The sequence below is a fragment of the Podarcis raffonei genome, chromosome Z (genome assembly GCF_027172205.1).
Source record: "Podarcis raffonei isolate rPodRaf1 chromosome Z, rPodRaf1.pri, whole genome shotgun sequence".
In the NCBI taxonomy this organism is placed as follows: Eukaryota; Metazoa; Chordata; class Lepidosauria; order Squamata; family Lacertidae; genus Podarcis; species Podarcis raffonei.
The window spans coordinates 19,043,464-19,060,669 of record NC_070621.1 but is presented as its reverse complement, the minus strand read 5'-3'; the positions used below and the strand labels follow the sequence as shown (position 1 = coordinate 19,060,669).

Sequence of the window (17,206 nt, the reverse complement as noted above, 5' to 3'; positions counted from 1 at the left end):
TGTCTTTCAGAAAGGGGTGCACACATAAACACACACACCCCACACCGCTTTCAAGGACTGCACACCTGGAGGAGGGTTTATCAGAGGTGTGGCTTGCTCTGGAGCTGGGGCGTTCTGGCTCCCCCTGATGATAGCTCCTAGCGTTCCTACTGGGTGCCGTGGTGTCATAATGCTGGGAGGCAGGATCATATCGGCCGTATGGATGCTCCTAGAGGCAAGAGGTTATATATTACTCAACAGAAAGCTCAAGAGCCGAAGTCCACCACATCTAGATCCCCTTCCTCTCCCAGCTGACCTTTTGCCAACTGCTAACTAGAGAAGCTTTGGAAAGAATAAAGGCTCAGGCGTCAGGAGAAATGGGGAGTTTAGGCCATCATTCCTTTCAACAATTGCCATGTGGTATCACATGTTTGGGGGAACCCACATGATCCTCCCCTTTGCTGGTTTTTGAAGTTTCTAAATCCCTTCACCCTGAATGTCTTTCTAATTAAGAACGTAACAGCAAGGCTGACAGGTCAGGCTAAAAGAGGCCCAACCAGTCCAGCTTCCTGTCCTCAAAGTGGGGAAAAAAGATGTCCCAATGGGAAAATGCTCCCAAGCAGGACCCGAGCACAACAGCAACTCTCCCCTCCTGTGGTTTCCAGAAACTGGTAGTTGTGCAAGCATAGCCAAAAGTAAAAAAGACAAAAACAAATTAAAACTGGGTGCAGGGAGAAGGCTCTAGTCAAAGAGCGGCATAAACCAGCCAAGTCCTCTGGCCACATTCAAATGATAGGCAAAGCTAGACCTTCCCACATGCCACTGCACTCCAGATATGTTGGCATTAGAGCTCCTGGCAACTCGCACAGAAACTGATCAGGGATACAGTTCTAGCTGAAAGCATTTTGAGAGCATCAGGAGTGGGGAACCTTAGTCTGCAGTTGGGATTTCATCCAACCCCCTCTGGAGCAGCAAAAACCAAGGCATCTTCAAATATCTGAAGGAACATCACATGGAAGATTGAGCAAGCTTTTTTCCCTTCTGTTCTGGAGGGGAGGACCCGAACCAATGGATTCAAGTTACAAGAAAGGCGATTCCAACTAAATATCAGGAAGAACTTTCTGACAGCAAGAGCTGTTTGACAGGGGAATGGATTCCCCCAGGAGGTGGTGGACTCTCCTTCCTTGCAGGTGTTTAAGCAGAGGTTGGGTGGCCATCTGGCATAGATGCTTTAGTTGAGATTCCTCTGCAATGCAGGAGGTTGAACTAGATGATCCGCAGGGTCCCTTCCAACTCTACAATACTATGATTCTAAGCTTGTTCCATCTTCAACGTGGGAGCCAATCTTCAAAGGCAGTCACATGAGAGATGGAGCAAGGTTGTTTTCTGCTGCTCCAGAGGATCCTAATTAATGATTTCAAATTGCAAGTCAGGAGATTATGATTAAATATTAGGAAGAATTTTCTGATGGTGAGAGCTGTTAAGAATGTGGAATGAACTTTCTCAGAACTTTCTCCTTCATTGGAGTTTTTAAAACAGGTTGTATGTCCATCCATCAGGGATTCTTCAGCTGCGATTCCTGCATTACAGGGGGTGGCCTAGATGAGCCTTGGGGTCCCTTGCAACTGTAGAATTCTATGTTTCTATATATGGAACTGCTTTTAATTGTTTTGATATTTTTTTTGTTTAATGCTTGTAAATAACCCACCATGGGATCTGATGATAAAAAAGGCAAGTAAGAAGTTTAATTCAATGAATGAATAAATGAATAACTAAATTATTTAGCTGTGATTCCTGTATTGCAGGGGGGTTGGACTAGATGATACTTTGGGAGGTCCCTCCCAACTCCACAATTCTGTGATTCTCAGCTGACATCTGTCCATCAGCTGTTCAGAAGAGAGAAACTGAGAGAAGGGAAAACTGAGAGAAGGGGAAAGGAAGATTTTCAATGTGGAAGCAACACGCCCCCCCTTCCACTAAGCCAGCCATTGCTTTCCCCCCTGGGCTTCCGCTAACACGCCCACCCTCCCTACCACCTCACCACCCCACCTACAGCCAACCACAGAACGGCACAGAGGAAAAACAACCTGTGAGCCCACCTGGTAATAAAGGTGAGCAGTCCTGGGGTCCACTGGAGGGTATGGCGTCTGGTACGAAGGATAACTGTTGTAGGGGTGCCCATAGTAGTAGTAAGGGTTCTGTGGCTGGATGAAGGTGGTCTGGCAGGGGGTCTGAGAAGGCGGCGGGTGCTGCGGCTCATGCTGAGAGGGGATCCCGGCTGGCTGACCAGCCACTGTCACTGCATTAGTCTGGCTGGTGGCAGCCGGAGCACTCTGAGGTTGGCTCGACGACACTGGCTTGCTCTCCATGGACGCCTGAGCGTAGGTGACCAAACCCCCATCAGCCTCATAAGTCCTGTGGCCTGGGGGCTGCTGGGAAGAGCTGCTTCCAGGATGCACCTGGGGGTTGGACGGAGCATGGGGCTGCCCTGAGGATGCTACCTGCTGCTGCTGCTGCTGCTGCTGCTGCTGGGGGGAAGTGCCACCCGGAAGCTGCACATCTTTTGTGACCTGCTGATAGAAATGCTGTGGATCCTGAACCTCATTCTCCCCTCGGCCAGGGTGACCAAACACCAGCCCACTGGAGAGTGACTGGTTATGCACCTGGGTGCAGCTGGTGGTGCTGCTTTGCTCTAGGGACTTTGCTACCGTGAAATCTAGTACTCTGGGAAGCTCCTGACTGCCTGAGTTCTTGGGACTGCTGTTCACAGGGCCCGTAGCGAGGGTCAGAGGGGTTGACGTCACACTGGAGGCATTAGCCCTAGACTTGCCAGACAAGTCTGAAGGAAGCCCTTCTGAAACACTAGCCTTTTGGCTTTCGGAAGCTAAGTTGAAGGTGCCTTCGGAGGCTGGGTGCATCAGTGAGGGGGAAGGCTTATTCGAGGCCATTTCAGAAGTGCCGAGGGGATTTTGTAAAAAATTAGAATTTGACAGAGCAGCAGCAGAAACAGATGCCTGACCTGCAGGTCTGGGTTGCCCCAGAGGCATGGTTTCACTATGAGGGTTTCTGCTGGTGTGGAAGCCCAGCAGAGGCTTATTGCCACCCCCGGGATCTTTTGCCAAGTGGCTGCTTTCACTCTTGCTCAGCTGATCAGTGAGGGAGAAATTAACTGGCTGAGCCAAGCTGTAGCTTTGATTCGGCTGGGCGATCAGGACGGGCTGGTTCTGCAGAGCCTCCGTAGGTGGGGAGGAGAGGAGGCTTGCGTAACCCGAACTCGCCTGGGAGCGAAGAGCCTCTTCTTCCCCCAGCTTGGGAGGGTTTTCCAAGTTTTCGGAAGACACATTCCCAGCCAGGGATGGTGGGTGGGGAACGGACCCTGGTGAGAGGGACTGCTGGCCAGGCAAACCTTCCTCGGGTGGCTGGAGCACCTGGGCTGCCTGCTTGGTCGGCACCTGCACTGCTGGAGCAGCCGGGGCCAACAGCACATTCCCCCCAAAATTTGGCACCTCACTTTGGGCCCAGAGCGTAGTGGCTGGGCTCTCACATTTTTTCCTGTTTCCCTGGGCCCTGCCTGGCAGTTTCTTCTCAGGGACCGACTGCACGTTTTCCGCCAAGGACCCACCGCTGGGTTGCAGAGGCCCTGCAGCACCACTCCCCAATGTGAGAGGCAAGGGGTAGTCCCGGGGCACGAAAAGGGTCTCCAGATTATCGGGAGGCTGCTCCAGGTTCCCCGGTGAGGCGACTGGGGTGGCCTGGCTCTTCTTGGCACTTGAAAGGCTCTCTCTCAGCTCGGCCACCATCTTTGCTTGGTCAGCCTCAGGGGGCTTGACCCCCAACCCATGCGACCTGACAGGCTCGAATGAACTGTTGGCGCTCGTCTGAAAGACCCCCATGGGCTTGGGGGGGCTTGGGGTGGGTGCATGGGACAGAGGGCCGCTGTGGTGGTAACTCTTGCCAGGGCTCTGCCTGCTACCATCCCCTCCCAAAGGGGAGGAATCAATCTGCTTGAAGAAGCCCATGGAGGAAGACGATGATGCCTCCTCCTCTGGGAGCTTCCCGCTCTCCTGCTGGATAAATGTGCCCAGCTCCTGTGGCTGAGATGCGCTGGGGAGACTCCACTGGCTCAGGCTGCTGTAGTTGGAGGAGACACTGTCGGACCGGATGGGGTGAGGCAACAGATCAGGCGCTTCAAGGTTTGGCCCTCTTTCCAGACGGCTGGTGGCGCTAGACTTCGGCAGTGATGGGCCTAGCAGTGAGGTGTACCTGGTCGGATCTGGGGCCACCCCGGGAGACAAACGACTGTGGTTTGTAGGCTCGCTCGGCAGGACTTCCTGGTTTGGAACGCACTCCAGGTTCTCAATGTTTTCGTACTGCGTACTGACAGGCCCTCGAGCATCGGCAAGGCTGGCTTTGTCTTCAGTGAGGAAGGCTGCACTTTTGCCAGCCTGGGCATCAGGTGGCTCACAGGTGGCTCTGAAGGGATGCTGAGCTTCCAGGCCCTCAGCTGTGCTTGCCTGCATAGGAGAGAAAGACGCTGCCGGGATCTGCTGAGAGTGGAGGGGCTGGTAGTATGTGTGGCCCATCGTCTGTTGAAAAGTGTCAGCGCTGCTGCTGGCCTGCTCGGCTCCTTCTGATGAAAGGATTTCCTCATTCTCAGCCTCATCTCCTTTGAAAAACATGGAAACTGTACCTGAATCAGTATTGGTCGGGCACTGCCTGCTGGCCGCTTCAGATGCGCCTTGAGGTTCAGCTGAGGATTCGTTTTCTTGAGTGGTGGGATTGCCAAGAGTGTAAGTTGTTTCAAGAGGTTGCAGGTAAAAGTGTTCTTGAGGGAGGTGGCCGGGCCAAGGGCACCCTGCTCCTGTGTTTTGCCAAGCAGTGTGATGGTGACCAGAGCTCTGGCTGGAAGTCATGCTGGAGACATCGCCATACATCAATGGGGCCTGAGCAGCATTGTGAACGAGAGGCTGCTGCGGAGAATTCTGATGGGGCTCCATGTGGGGACCTGGCTGGGAAACACCAGCAGCAGACTGAGTTACAGCATAGTGGGTGTTTTGGGATGGTGGCTCTGGGTAGGAAGAATAAGCCTGGCCCTGAGGTGGCCCTGAGCTCCCTTGGGAGGGTTTCCACTGAGGCACAGTTTGCTGGGCAGGAGAGAAGAAAGACAAAGACGCTGACAGGGAAGCAGGGTTGCTTGGATTCCCACCAGCCTCCTGCCTGCTCAGAGGCCTGTCTGGCATAGGAGCCAACCCCTGGTGCCCGCTGACAGAATTTTCAAGAGCGATCCCCATGGAATGATGCTGCCCCAGAGGGCTATGGGTACGCTTGCCAGGCTCAATGCTAAAAGGCGTTTCGGCACTGTTTGTGACTTGTGGAGCAAACAATGGCATGGGGGCTGCCACACTCGAAAATGCACTGTTTCCTCCAGGTTGAGAGGCAGGCGCTGCTGGGGAAAATGAGAGCAGACCATGAGGACTGTCTGCTGCATGTGGAGGAAACGCTGCTAGAGAAAAGTCTTGCACAACAGGTGGATTGCCTCTGGGGTTGTTGCTGGCAGCAAACTGGGTGCCTTGTGGGGCTTGCTTGCCAAAGGCAAAGGGGTCTGTCACGGGTTGCACCGGGCCTGCGGCTGCAGAGACTGGCACGGTGGCCCGCTTGCCGAACGGATTGCTTCGCCAATACATGTTCTGTGATGTTGCCAGTGGAGGGGGCCCGCCTGCCCCAGTGGGGATGGTTTGTGGCGGAGGCTGCATGACAGACTCCTAGTTGAGTTGCTCAGGAGAATTACTGGAGGATGCTATGGAACTGGCTTCACTTCATGCACTCACTGCAAAGGAGAGAAGGAGAGAAAGAGAGAGAGAGAGAGAGAAGACAAAGAGTTAAAGAGGCTTCCTACTTCATAAGAAGTGTGAACTAAGCGTTGCCAGAAGTCATGATAGGGGGGTGATCCTTTTGAGTGTTTACTGAAATACTGTCATCCAAAGAATTCGAGGAACAAGTCCAGTACAGGGTTATTTCCTATGCAAGATGATTTTTTGTTCATCTTGTTCATCACAATTAAAAATGCAAATGTTTACTCACAAATTATTATTTTTTTGGAATGTTTGTAAATATTTTAAAATGTGACAACTCAACAGGATGTTATTCTACCACATTAGACTTTAAGGGGAGGGGAAGGAAGGCACAGAAAATTCAACATGTCAATTTTAGCATGCTTGAAGAGTTGTTAACATCAACAAGTTCTGGAGAAACAAGGAAATCCTTCATTGCTACATTAATGTTTATGAAGTATAACATAATTTTTAAAAAAGAAATATCCTGTTTCCAAAAGCTGAAAATTAATCATAGAAAAACAGAGTGGGAAGTTGTCCACATCATTAACTTGCATATATTATTTAAGTCCACATCATTGACTTGCATATATTATTTAAGTTCATTTTTCATTTGCTGCCAATTAATTTTTTACTGTGAGAATCTGAAAATAGCTCTCCATTCACAGAAGGCTGCACTGAAAAGGAAGTCCACTGAAGCACATGCCTTATAGCCAGGTGCTCCCACTAAACAATTTCAAGTGCTACTCTATCAAGACAGAAGCCTTATTAAAATGAAGAGGGTCTCATAATAAGCAAAACCCTGCTAAACACCAGCCCTTTGGAAATGCAACCCTGCAGTGAGTGTTTACACCTAGCTTGGTAACTCACTGGAATCAAGGGGGCTATGTCCTGAAATTAGGGAGGCCCTGCTGCAAATGTGTAAACAGGCACTCTCCTCATCACCTCTAAGTTTCTGTGCAAGCTACTTGGTGGGGTGTATTAATCATAAAAAAGAGGTCCAACTAAACAGTGGCCCTCCAGATGTTGAGGGATGACCTCCACACACACAGCATCCCTGATCATGGTTGCTTCAATTGTGCTTGAACAACAACAATGCTCCCCCACTTTAGAAAAGCCTTGCTTTCTTCCTCTCATTTTAGGCCACAGTGTTGTACCAAACAACTAATCTTGGCATGTGAAGCCTGGAAAGCTAGCAAACATGACAGTGGGCTTTCCTAGGCTTACTTTCATGGCTGCCCTGAGGTTTTAGATCAGAACCAAAATCTTTCATCTGAAATGCACTGCACTATTACGTGTTCCTAGAACCCCAAAGCAAGGGGGCCCTAGTCTTTCTGGAAAGCTAAGAAGTTGTTGTGATCACTGCAAAATGCCTATTTCAGAGAAGAAAAAATGGATATTGCTTAGAACTCCCCCACCCTCAAACAGGTATGCACACAACAAAACAGGCAACCCTTCCAACCAAAGAGAAAGGCAAAACTCCCTCCATTTTTAAAATGAAAAAGAATGGGATTGGTGGATCTTGATGGGAGTCACAGGGGTGTCTGAAGATGAGCTTGGAATTTCTCCAGCTCTGAACAATCTTCCAAGAAAGGCAGAATAGCATCACCCTTTCTGATAAGCTTCTCCAATACAAACTTCCCCTGGGATATTTTGTTTAAGTATGACCTAGTTTAATTTTTATTAAAAGGGAGACATTCAGAGTGCCAAATCAAGAGTTCTGAGTGGGGAGGAGGGACTACATGGATCAAATGCCCATGTACAGTATGACTTGGCGGCAGTGCAGATGGAAAGGATTCTGGCCTGGATAGCTCAGTCAGTTAGAGCGTGGTGCTGGTAACACAAAGGTTGCAGGTCCAATCCCCATATGGGACAGCTGTATATTCCTGCATTGCAGAGGTTCTGACTATGATCCTCAGGGCTCCTTCCTCTATAAGTCTATGACTGCAATTGATCTACACTGGACATGATGAGCTCCACTTTATTCTGCCCTACTTAGGCTTGATCTGAAGTTCCAGGTCCAGTTTTGGGCACTCACTTCCTTTAAGATTTCTAAATGAGAGAAATAGTCAACAGCATGGAAAAATAAGTTTTGAGGAACTTGGAATGTTTACTCAACAGAAGAAAAGACTGTTAGACGGAATTACAGTGCTCTTTAAACCCCTGAAGGGCCATTATATAGAAGGGGGAAATGACTTGTTCCCTGCTGCCATAGAGGGCAGGACTAAATTACTTAGAAGTAATAGGTTTAAGTTCTAGGAAGAGAGAAAACCCAGTCCAATGTCAGAAGAAGCTTCTTGACAGCAAGAGAAGCTGGAACGATGGAACCAATAATTGAGGGGAGGGGAGGGGAGGATGCCTTCAGGTAGAGTCTGGGCTGCCATCGGGGGTGGGGGTGGGGGGTGGGCTCTGGATTTCATGGAACATACTACCCTATTTGTAAGGCACCATTGCATAAAGTACAATGCAGATGCAGATGCCTTCAGGAAAGGCCACTAGATTTAGTTTTGGCTTTTAAAAGCAACACCTTCATGTCTTTATGGAGTTCACAACATCCATGTTTGTTTGCTTTTTGGTGTGTGTTTGTGTGTGTGTGTGTGTGTGTGTGTGTGTGCGCGCGCGCGTGTGTGTGCACGCGCACCGCCTCAAAACACACAAAGTTTTAAAGCAATATTTACAAAGCTTTCAAAGACTTACTTTTTTGATTGAAGAAAATAAGATTTTATTCTTTACAACACATGTTAAACACTTCATCCAGTGTCATACTTGAATTAAACCCAGTGCACAAGCTGCAAGGAAATCACAGTTGCAAAGGTCAAATCAGATTCAGGAGATATCCTTTAATTGGACCAATTCATTTGGTTAGCTGTGTGGGGCTGTGATAGTGAATGAAGTCGAGAAATGTGAGATTTTAGAAATGAGCGTTTGGACTTTCAGGCTTTGGCTTCAGGCCAACTCATCCAAAAATCTCCCTTTAAGCAAAATCAGGGCTGTTATTAACCACAAGTTGTAAAAGGCTGGGATGCTTCCTGGCTCAAAGAAAAGGCAGCTAGAAATTCCCAGGCAAACTGAATATGCTACCTGTCTATTCACCTCATCTGACCACTAAACCAATCTCCAGGATTTCAAATAGGAGCTTCTCCCAACCTTACCTTCTGTCTGCAAGGGAGATCCACTACTCTATAACACGCCCCCCCTCCCGCAACTCTTAACCACACTCACAGGCAAACACCCTTTTTATCACTGCCAATAATTGTTTTGAGTGACTCAGAATGTGGGATTAAGATATAGACCAACAAAGCAGTCCTGATGTTTTTACACTGCACTCCTGGATTGGCTCCCTTTTTCTCAGCACCTGTTTTTCCCCCCTGTAGGATGATGAGCAGAAACTCAACAGGTGATGCCATCTCTCACTGGAAAGAGTACGAGTTGCACAAGTTTCAGGTAGGTAGCTGTGTTGGTCTGACGCAGTTGGCCAAGTGTTTGGCAGGACATTTCCATATATTTCCTGTGCAAAAATTTCCTTAGTGGTGCAAATCAGATCTCACAGTTATGTTCAGATATCCTTCTTCAGAGTCCACAGCTATCTATTAAGGGGGAGGGTGCCTGCAGCAGAAGTCAAAATCTTGACAGGCTGTGGCTCAGTGGTAGAACACCTGCCTTATGCCAGGTTCAGTTCCTGGCATCTCCACATAGGGTTAGGAATGGCCTCTGAACATGAAACCCTGGAGAATAGCTGCTGCCAATCAGTGCAGACAATACTGAGTTAATAAGATCAAGGGTCTGACTCAGTTCCCAGTGTTCCTATAAGGTTCATGTCAGGCCAAGTTTATATTCTTTTAGACTTCAGGTGAAAATCCTTTAAACTTTCCCAAACCACTTAGTTAACTTTGGTTAGCCTGTTCTAAGTTATATATAGCTTCTCACACTCATGGGTGTCCTGAAGCGACTTGCTGTAATACAGTTTGGGGTTTCAGAAATAGGTGGGTCCTTCCCAGGCCTACCTTGAATTGCCACTAGGGATTGAACCTGTGACCTTCTACATGCAAAGCAACTGTTCTACCTGGTGATCTGAAGCCTTTCCCAATCTACCTTCTACCTAGTCACATCACTTGACTCATGTAGCTCAGCACTGTCAACATGGAGCGGCAGCAGCACTGGAGAGCCTCAGACTCACAGGACGTTCCTAGCCTCACCATAGGAGCCTGTCCCTGCAAATCACAGGCTCTAACCACTGAGCTACATCCTCCCCTTAGAATAATTTTCGGGTCCTCGTGGTTATGAATAGAAGGGCTGAATTAAACAAGAATGCCAGCATATTTAACTTAGCACGTGTGGGGGCCGAACTTGGGCCCCTCCTGCGTGCATGCAAGAGAAGTCACAACCTCGCCCTGAGAGGCTGATTTATTTCTCGTGAAGAAAGCCCACCCGCGACCGCCGCATCCTCATCCTTATAACCTTCTCCTTCACCACAATAGCATGCGACGGATAGAAGAGAGGGTGGGAGAAAGGAAGGGCCTGCCAGGTAGACTGCCGCTGAGCCTGGAGGCTCCACCTTTATCCCCGCACCGGCCTACTCCGCCCTCTCCTTCCTACGCCCCCGACACCCCCGGGGGGACTCACCTGCTTACCGCTCGCTCAGCAGTAGCACAAGCAGCGCCAACCGGCTTTAACGGTGCCTCGGTGACAGGCAGGCAGAAGCAAAAGCAGCAAACGCCGCCGCCATCTTGGAACATCCGGCAGCGCAGACGTGTCACGTACGCCCCTAACCATGCGTGTGACGCCATCACGGCCCCCCGCCCCCCGCTTTGGCCGGCTCCTGCACAAGGTAGAGATGCATGTAGACTTACGAAAAGGGATGACTATAGACTCGTGCACGATTTCACTTCCGAGTTCACTTGCGAAGGTTTTTCTTTCTATTTTTTACTCCGCGCCCCTTTTGCTCCCTAAGAGCCACGAGGACTGGAAACTTTGGCTGCCTGAAATGCCTTGCATTTAAATCATATTTCCAATCCACCCCGCAAAGGATCGTGGGAATTGCAGCTTGCTTAAAAGTGCTAAAACTGTAGCTCTGAGGTGTGGTGAACTACAGTTCCCAGATTCTTTCGAGGGGAGAATCGCTATGTACATTACAAAGATGTCTGCAAACGTGACATGAAGGTTGGCAACATCAAACTCGCCGCGCGTGAATCCCTTGCAGATGATCACAGTGCCTGGATCCACAGCAGTGCTCAGAGGAGGAATGACTGCTAGGAGGAGCACAGAGAGAAGAATCGCCATGGTGCAGCTGTAACAGCGAAGCCGGGTGTCTTCATCTGCCCCAGATGCAACAAAATATCTCTCTCCCATATCAGTCTCTACAGCCACATAAGGCGCTGTAACCTTCCAACAGCTTAACAGCTTATTTTAAACTCCCAAAAGCACACGCCTTCATGATCTCCCGAGACAGAGGTATGCTAACAACGTACAGGTGCCCCTTCTTGGGTGGGCTAGAGTCGAAGGAATCGATCCATAGAAGTTTGGATCAGAGCGCCTACCTGTCATCTGTGTTTGTGTTCCGGTGGGAGGAAACAGGAATTGAAGGGTGGGCATGCTGCTCCTTATTTTCTTAGCTCTACGGTTTCGTCCGCAGTCAGTAATTCGTTGCTCGGCGTTTCCGTCCTCCGCCCCCAATCAATGAGTCAGTTAAAGGAGAGGCCACGGCGATCCCTTTAAGGAAGTTCGGAACTCTCCGGCGGGAGGAGGCGGAAAGAGCCGAAATCATTCCCCGGCTTTTCAGCTCGGAATCTTTAGTGCGCGGAGTAGGCTGGCTAAGAGCCCCACCGTGCCTCTGAGCATGCACAGAGTTCCCTCGCCCTACACGCATTTATTGAGCTTGTGAGACCCGGAGGGAAGGACGCTCATTCCCCCCCCACACTTTATTACAAACACTTTCTTTTTATTTAGTTTTAAATTCTTCGCAGAATTCTCCATAAAATTTTTGCAACCCAAATTTAATTTACATGAAGAAGATGCCTGGAAATATTTTGAAAGTCAGGGTGGAGGCTCAAGCCATTTGTGCTAAAATGCTAACCAAATCTGCATCTGCATCCACACTGAATAATAATAATAATAATAATAATAATAATAATAATAATAATTTATTTGTACCCCGCCCATCTGACTGTGTTGCCCCAGCCACTCTGAGCGGTTTCCAGCAAATATAAAAGCATAACAAAACATTAAATATGAAAAGCTTCCCTATACAAGGCTGCCTTCAGATGTCTTCTAAAAGTTGTATAATTCTTGATGGAAAAAGGTAAAAGGTGGATCTAGACGGATCCTCATGAATTCATATGATTTTTTCATTCAAATTAAATAAAATCACCATGATACTGTAGACCATGTCTTACTCTGTAGACAGCATCAAAAAAATCACACATCCACTGTGATGATGTGTGATTTGACTGTGGGTTTAAGGTGGCTCAATGCAAAAAGCATGAGAATCTATGAGGACCCGTGCTTCAAAATCACGTTTTTGGGCCATGGTATGAGCAGGAAGTCGTGGATCCAAGTTTTTTGTGGTGCAGGCTGTGCCCCTGGACATGATGTGTGATTTGATGGTGAGTTTGGGTTGGCCCAATGCAAAAAGCGTGAGGATCCATGACGACCCGTGCTTCAAAACCACGTTTTTGGGCCATGGAGTGGTCAGGAAGCTGTGGATCAGAGTTTTGTGTGGTGCAGGCTGTTCTCCTGGACATGATGTGTGATTTGACAGTGAGTTTGGGGTGGCTCATTGCAAAAAGTGTGACGATCCTTGAGGATCCGTACATCAAAACCATGTTTTTGGGCCATGGTATGAGCAGGAAGTCGTGGATCCAAGTTTTTTGTGGTGCAGGCTGTGCCCCTGGACATGATGTGTGATTTGATGGTGAGTTTGGGTTGGCCCAATGCAAAAAGCGTGAGGATCCATGACGACCCGTGCTTCAAAACCACGTTTTTGGGCCATGGAGTGGTCAGGAAGCCGTGGATCAGAGTTTTGTGTGGTGCAGGCTGTTCTCCTGGACATGATGTGTGATTTGACGGTCAGTTTGGGGTGGCTCATTGCAAAAAGTGTGACGATCCTTGAGGATCTGTGCTTCAAAACCACGTTTTTGGGCCATGGAGTTGCCAGGAAGCCATGGATTTTAGGTTTTTTTTGGTGCAGGCTGTGTCCCTGGACATGATGTGTGATTGCATCTCGAGGCCCCAGACCCACCCCCAAAATAAATACACATGGACACTTATATTAGTTTAAGTTTTGGGGCAAATTTTGGCCACAACTTTATTGAAATACAATCACGTGAGTGGTATTGACTTAGGCATTGACTCCCCACTATAACTGACTCCACCTCTCAGGGTGATCGTCCAATGGGGTAAACCAAATGAGGGAGCAAGGTTGATGAGGACCAACCTAAGCTCACCCTGGGGTTCCTGTGGTCCTGGCCCCTCAAGCGGACTTCGGACGAGATCCAGGACCCCCAAATTCCTTTAACGGAATACCCAGTTCCTGGAGGGGCAGGTGATGGCCGCACCTCTCCTCCCCACAATCCAACGGATCCAATGCCTAACTGCCACCTTACAAGTTGAGATGATTTGCTAAGAGGTAGGCGAAAACAAAATGGCTAAAGCCAATCTGCCAAATGGAAAAAATTCCCACCCAGCCCCTGTTCCAAAACAGGCGACCCAAACCAAAGCAAGGCCAAGCAACTTTACCTAAACTAGGGAGGGTGGGCAGATGTTCAGCCGTGCAAATACAAGTGCCCCACTTGCATCACACTGCTGTTTTTAAAGCCCCTGGGATCACGCCACCTACTGGCTATTGGCTAAAACTTCATGGCATGATCCCAGGGGAATGGCCAGGACTTCCTCTCCTCCCCCCCCCCATTTTAACCCTGTCAGGTGAGCTCTTGGTCCCGAGCGCAACCAGGACCCTCTGTTATGAGGATCCCATTTGACAGTGAGTTTGGGTTGGCCCAATGCAAAAAGCGTGAGGATCCATGAGGTACCGTGCTTCAGAACCACGTTTTTGGGCCACAGTATGGCCAGGAAGCCGTGGATTCGTGATTTTTGTGGTGCAGGCTGTGCCCATGGCGATGATGTTTGATCTGATGGTGACTTTGGGCTGATCTAGTGCAAAAATCATGAGGATCCACAAGGATCCATGTTTTTTAACCATGTTTTTGCGCCACTGCAGCCCCACGGAACAGTGGATGCATGATTTTTTTGATGCTGCCTACAGAGTAAGAGGGACGCGGGTGGCACTGTGGGTTAAACCACAGAGCCTAGGACTTGTCGATCAGAAGGTCGGTGGTTCGAATCCCCGCGACGGGGTGAGCTCCCGTTGCTCGGTCCCTGCTCCTGCCAACCTAGCAGTTCGAAAGCACGTCCAAGTGCCAGTAGATAAATAGGTACCGCTCCAGCAGGAAGGGAAACGGTGTTTCTGTGCGCTGCTCTGGTTCGCCAGAAGCGGCTTAGTCATGCTGGCCACATGACCCAGAAGCTGTACGCCGGCTCCCTCGGCCAGTAAAGCGAGATGAGCGCCGCAACCCCAGAGTGGGTCATGACTAATGCTCAGGGGTCCCTTTACCTTTTTTATAGAGTAAGACATGGTCTACAGTATCATTTTGGTTTTATTTAATTTGAATGAAAAAATCATATGAATTTATGAGAATCTGTTTAAAATCAGCTGGATCCGCCTTTTACCCTTTTCCTTTCCCGGGCATAGGCGGTATTCAGCCCCATTAAGCAGTGTCTGGGTGGAAATTGCTGAAATGTCATGGCAGCATAGATTTTGGTGATTTTCAGTTAAAACAGCTCAAAAACTCATTGTCTTTTGTTAAGATTTCTTTAAAAAAATGCTCAAGAACTTTTCTCTCATTGAAATATGGCAACCCTACTTTTGTGGCACCTGTCTGTCCACTGTGAGGACAGGATGCAGGACTGGATGTATCCCCATCAGTAGTGCCCTGTGAAATGCTAAATAAACATGGTGCCCTTGCCACCTCTCGCACTCTGTTCTGCAGCATTGTTGTGGCATCCCCTGCAGCACTGCAGCTACACTGATCGCACTAACCTAAAATTGCCTGTGACCACATTATTCCTGACCCAGCAGCCAGGTTCTTATTATCAATGACCATAGCTAAACTATGGAACTTGCTCCCACAGAAGGCACCAATAGCCACCAACTTGGATGGCTTTAAAGGAGGATTGGACAAATCCACAGCAGAAGAAGAGACTACTGCTGGCTAATAGACATGATGGCTGTTTACTGCCTCCAATATCAGAGGTGGATCGAATAGTTTGCAAAGGTGAGGGGAGTGCTGTTGTGTTTTCAGGATCCCCTTTGGTTGGTTGCTTTAAGACAGGAGGTTGGACTAGATAGGCCCCTGTGTTGAACTGAAGGTGAACTGTTCTGGAAGATTTGCTAATGCCATCTTGGTAGTCAAGATAAGCCCACAATTAATTGGTAGCTGTTGCAGCAATGAGCTCATATATCACTTGCTTTGATATAAGCTAATTGTCTTGCTTTGATGTTACCCTTATCTGTGGGGTTTGGGGTGCTGGGCTCTGAGCCCAGAAAGGGAAGCCATCTGTAAGACTTGAGTTTTTGCCACCTATGCCCTCATCTGGTTAGGTGAAGTGATGGGCAGTCTGGTGATGTATGCTGCTTTGTGGATAAAGAATGTATGGACATTTGCTTGGGTGTAGACAAGCCATCTCCTTGCTGCAGTGTCCATCCCACATCTGCAAAGGCTAGGAGAACTGGCAGGCTGCTTTGCTGTAAGTCTACACCTTCTCTAGAACTGGCCATTCTGATGTTTTTGACATCCTTCTTTGGTATTCCTGCAGCCAACCACTCCCATGACCTATAAAGACGTAAATGGCTCAGGACCACAATACCTCAAGGGCCACCTCTCCCCATATGAACAACTGCAATCACCATCTGAGGCCCTCCATGAGAGGTCAAGAGGGTGACAACATGAGTGCAAGCCATCTCTGTGGTGGCTTTCCGTTTGTGGGATGCTTTCCTGGAAGGCTTCTCTGATGCCTTCATTACATATCTTTAGGCACCAGGCATAAACATTCCTCTTCTCCCAGGAGTCCACCACCTTCTGAGAAAGTCTGTTCCACTATGAAACAGCTCTTACAATCATAAAGTTTTTCTTAATGTTTAGCTGGAATCTCCTTTTATGTCATTTGCTTACACAACAGGACTTCCAGAGGGTGTGGGGACTCTCCAGAACAGATTTTGGGGGAACACTTTGGGTGGAGGGCTATAGGAATGAGGAGAGAAAGGTGAAGTCCTTTTATGCAAGAAGTCCACTTCCGTGGTGTTGGATTCTGATTTGAGCCAGATGGTGAGAAACTAGTCACAAACAGCTTTTACCATCAGAAAGTTCTTCCTGATGTTAAGTCGGAATCTCCTTTCTTGTAACTTGAAGCCACTGGTTTGGGTTCTACCCTCCAGAACAGGAGAAAACAAGCTTACTCCATCTTTCATGTGACAGCCTTTTAGACATTGAAGATGCTATCATATCTCCTCTCAGTGTCCTATTTTCTGGACTAAACATACCCATCTCCCTCAACCATTTCTCGTGAGGCTTGGTTTCCAGACACTTGAACATCTTGGTTGTCCTCCTATGCACATGTTCCAGGTTGGCAATATTCATCTTAGATTGTGGTGCCCAGAACTGGATACAGTACTCCAGTTGTAGTCTGATCAAGACAAAATAGAGAAGGACTGTAACTTTCCTTGATTGGGCCACTATATTTCTCTTGATGCAGCCTAGAATTGCATTAGCCTTTTTTGCCACTGCATCACACAGCTGACTCATGTTGAGCTTGAGGTCTACTAAGACCCCTAGATCCTTTTCCTATATACTACTGACAAGCTAGGGATCTTATATTTTCTGCCTGCTTATTATTGTATAAACCTATCCAGCTTAATTTCAATGCATCCACCAACTTACTTGGATACACCCTTAAGTAACTTTAAACCTTACCAGACAAAAAGTGTTTTGCTGCTTGAGGCGCCTTGGAAGTTGAACGGAATCCATTCCAGAAGTCCGTTTGCCTTCCAAAATGTTTGGAAACCAAGGTGCAGCCAATCGGAAGCTGGGGAAGCCCTGTCGGACGTCCAGGTTCCAAAGAACGTTTGCAAACCAAAACATTCACTTCCAGGTTTGTGGTGTTTGGTCAGAGAAACAGTTCCTTTTGTAGTGATTTGCTGCCCCCCCCCCAGTGGGGATCTGCTGCTGCCTCTCCTTTATTTATAGTGGAAAAGGTCAATAGCAGAGATCTCAGAGTGGCTGAAACATGCAGGCCCCACCTGACAAGGTGAATTTAGCGGCCAGTGTTAAATTTGCAACCTGGCT

At 48.5% G+C, this 17,206-nt stretch overlaps 1 protein-coding gene across 7 annotated transcripts in view; it reads right to left on the bottom strand.

The window, feature by feature from the left end:
• SEC16A (SEC16 homolog A, endoplasmic reticulum export factor) overlaps positions 1 to 11,370 on the bottom strand; it is a 39,303-nt gene extending 27,933 nt beyond the window's left edge. For 4 of the 7 annotated variants that reach the window (XM_053374792.1, XM_053374797.1, XM_053374794.1 and 1 more), the window contains exons 1-3: positions 10,434 to 10,574; positions 2,079 to 5,806; positions 66 to 208 (exon numbers count right to left, since the gene is read on the bottom strand). In XM_053374792.1, coding sequence (XP_053230767.1) covers positions 66 to 208; positions 2,079 to 5,732 — 3,797 coding nt within the window. In that variant the 5' untranslated portion in view covers positions 5,733 to 5,806; positions 10,434 to 10,574. Of the gene's footprint in view, positions 1 to 65; positions 209 to 2,078; positions 5,807 to 10,433; positions 10,576 to 11,347 lie in introns of those variants that run through there. The other 3 variants (XR_008328654.1, XM_053374796.1, XM_053374793.1) reach the window with 2 other exon arrangements.
• Positions 11,371 to 17,206: the final 5,836 nt, after the last annotated feature.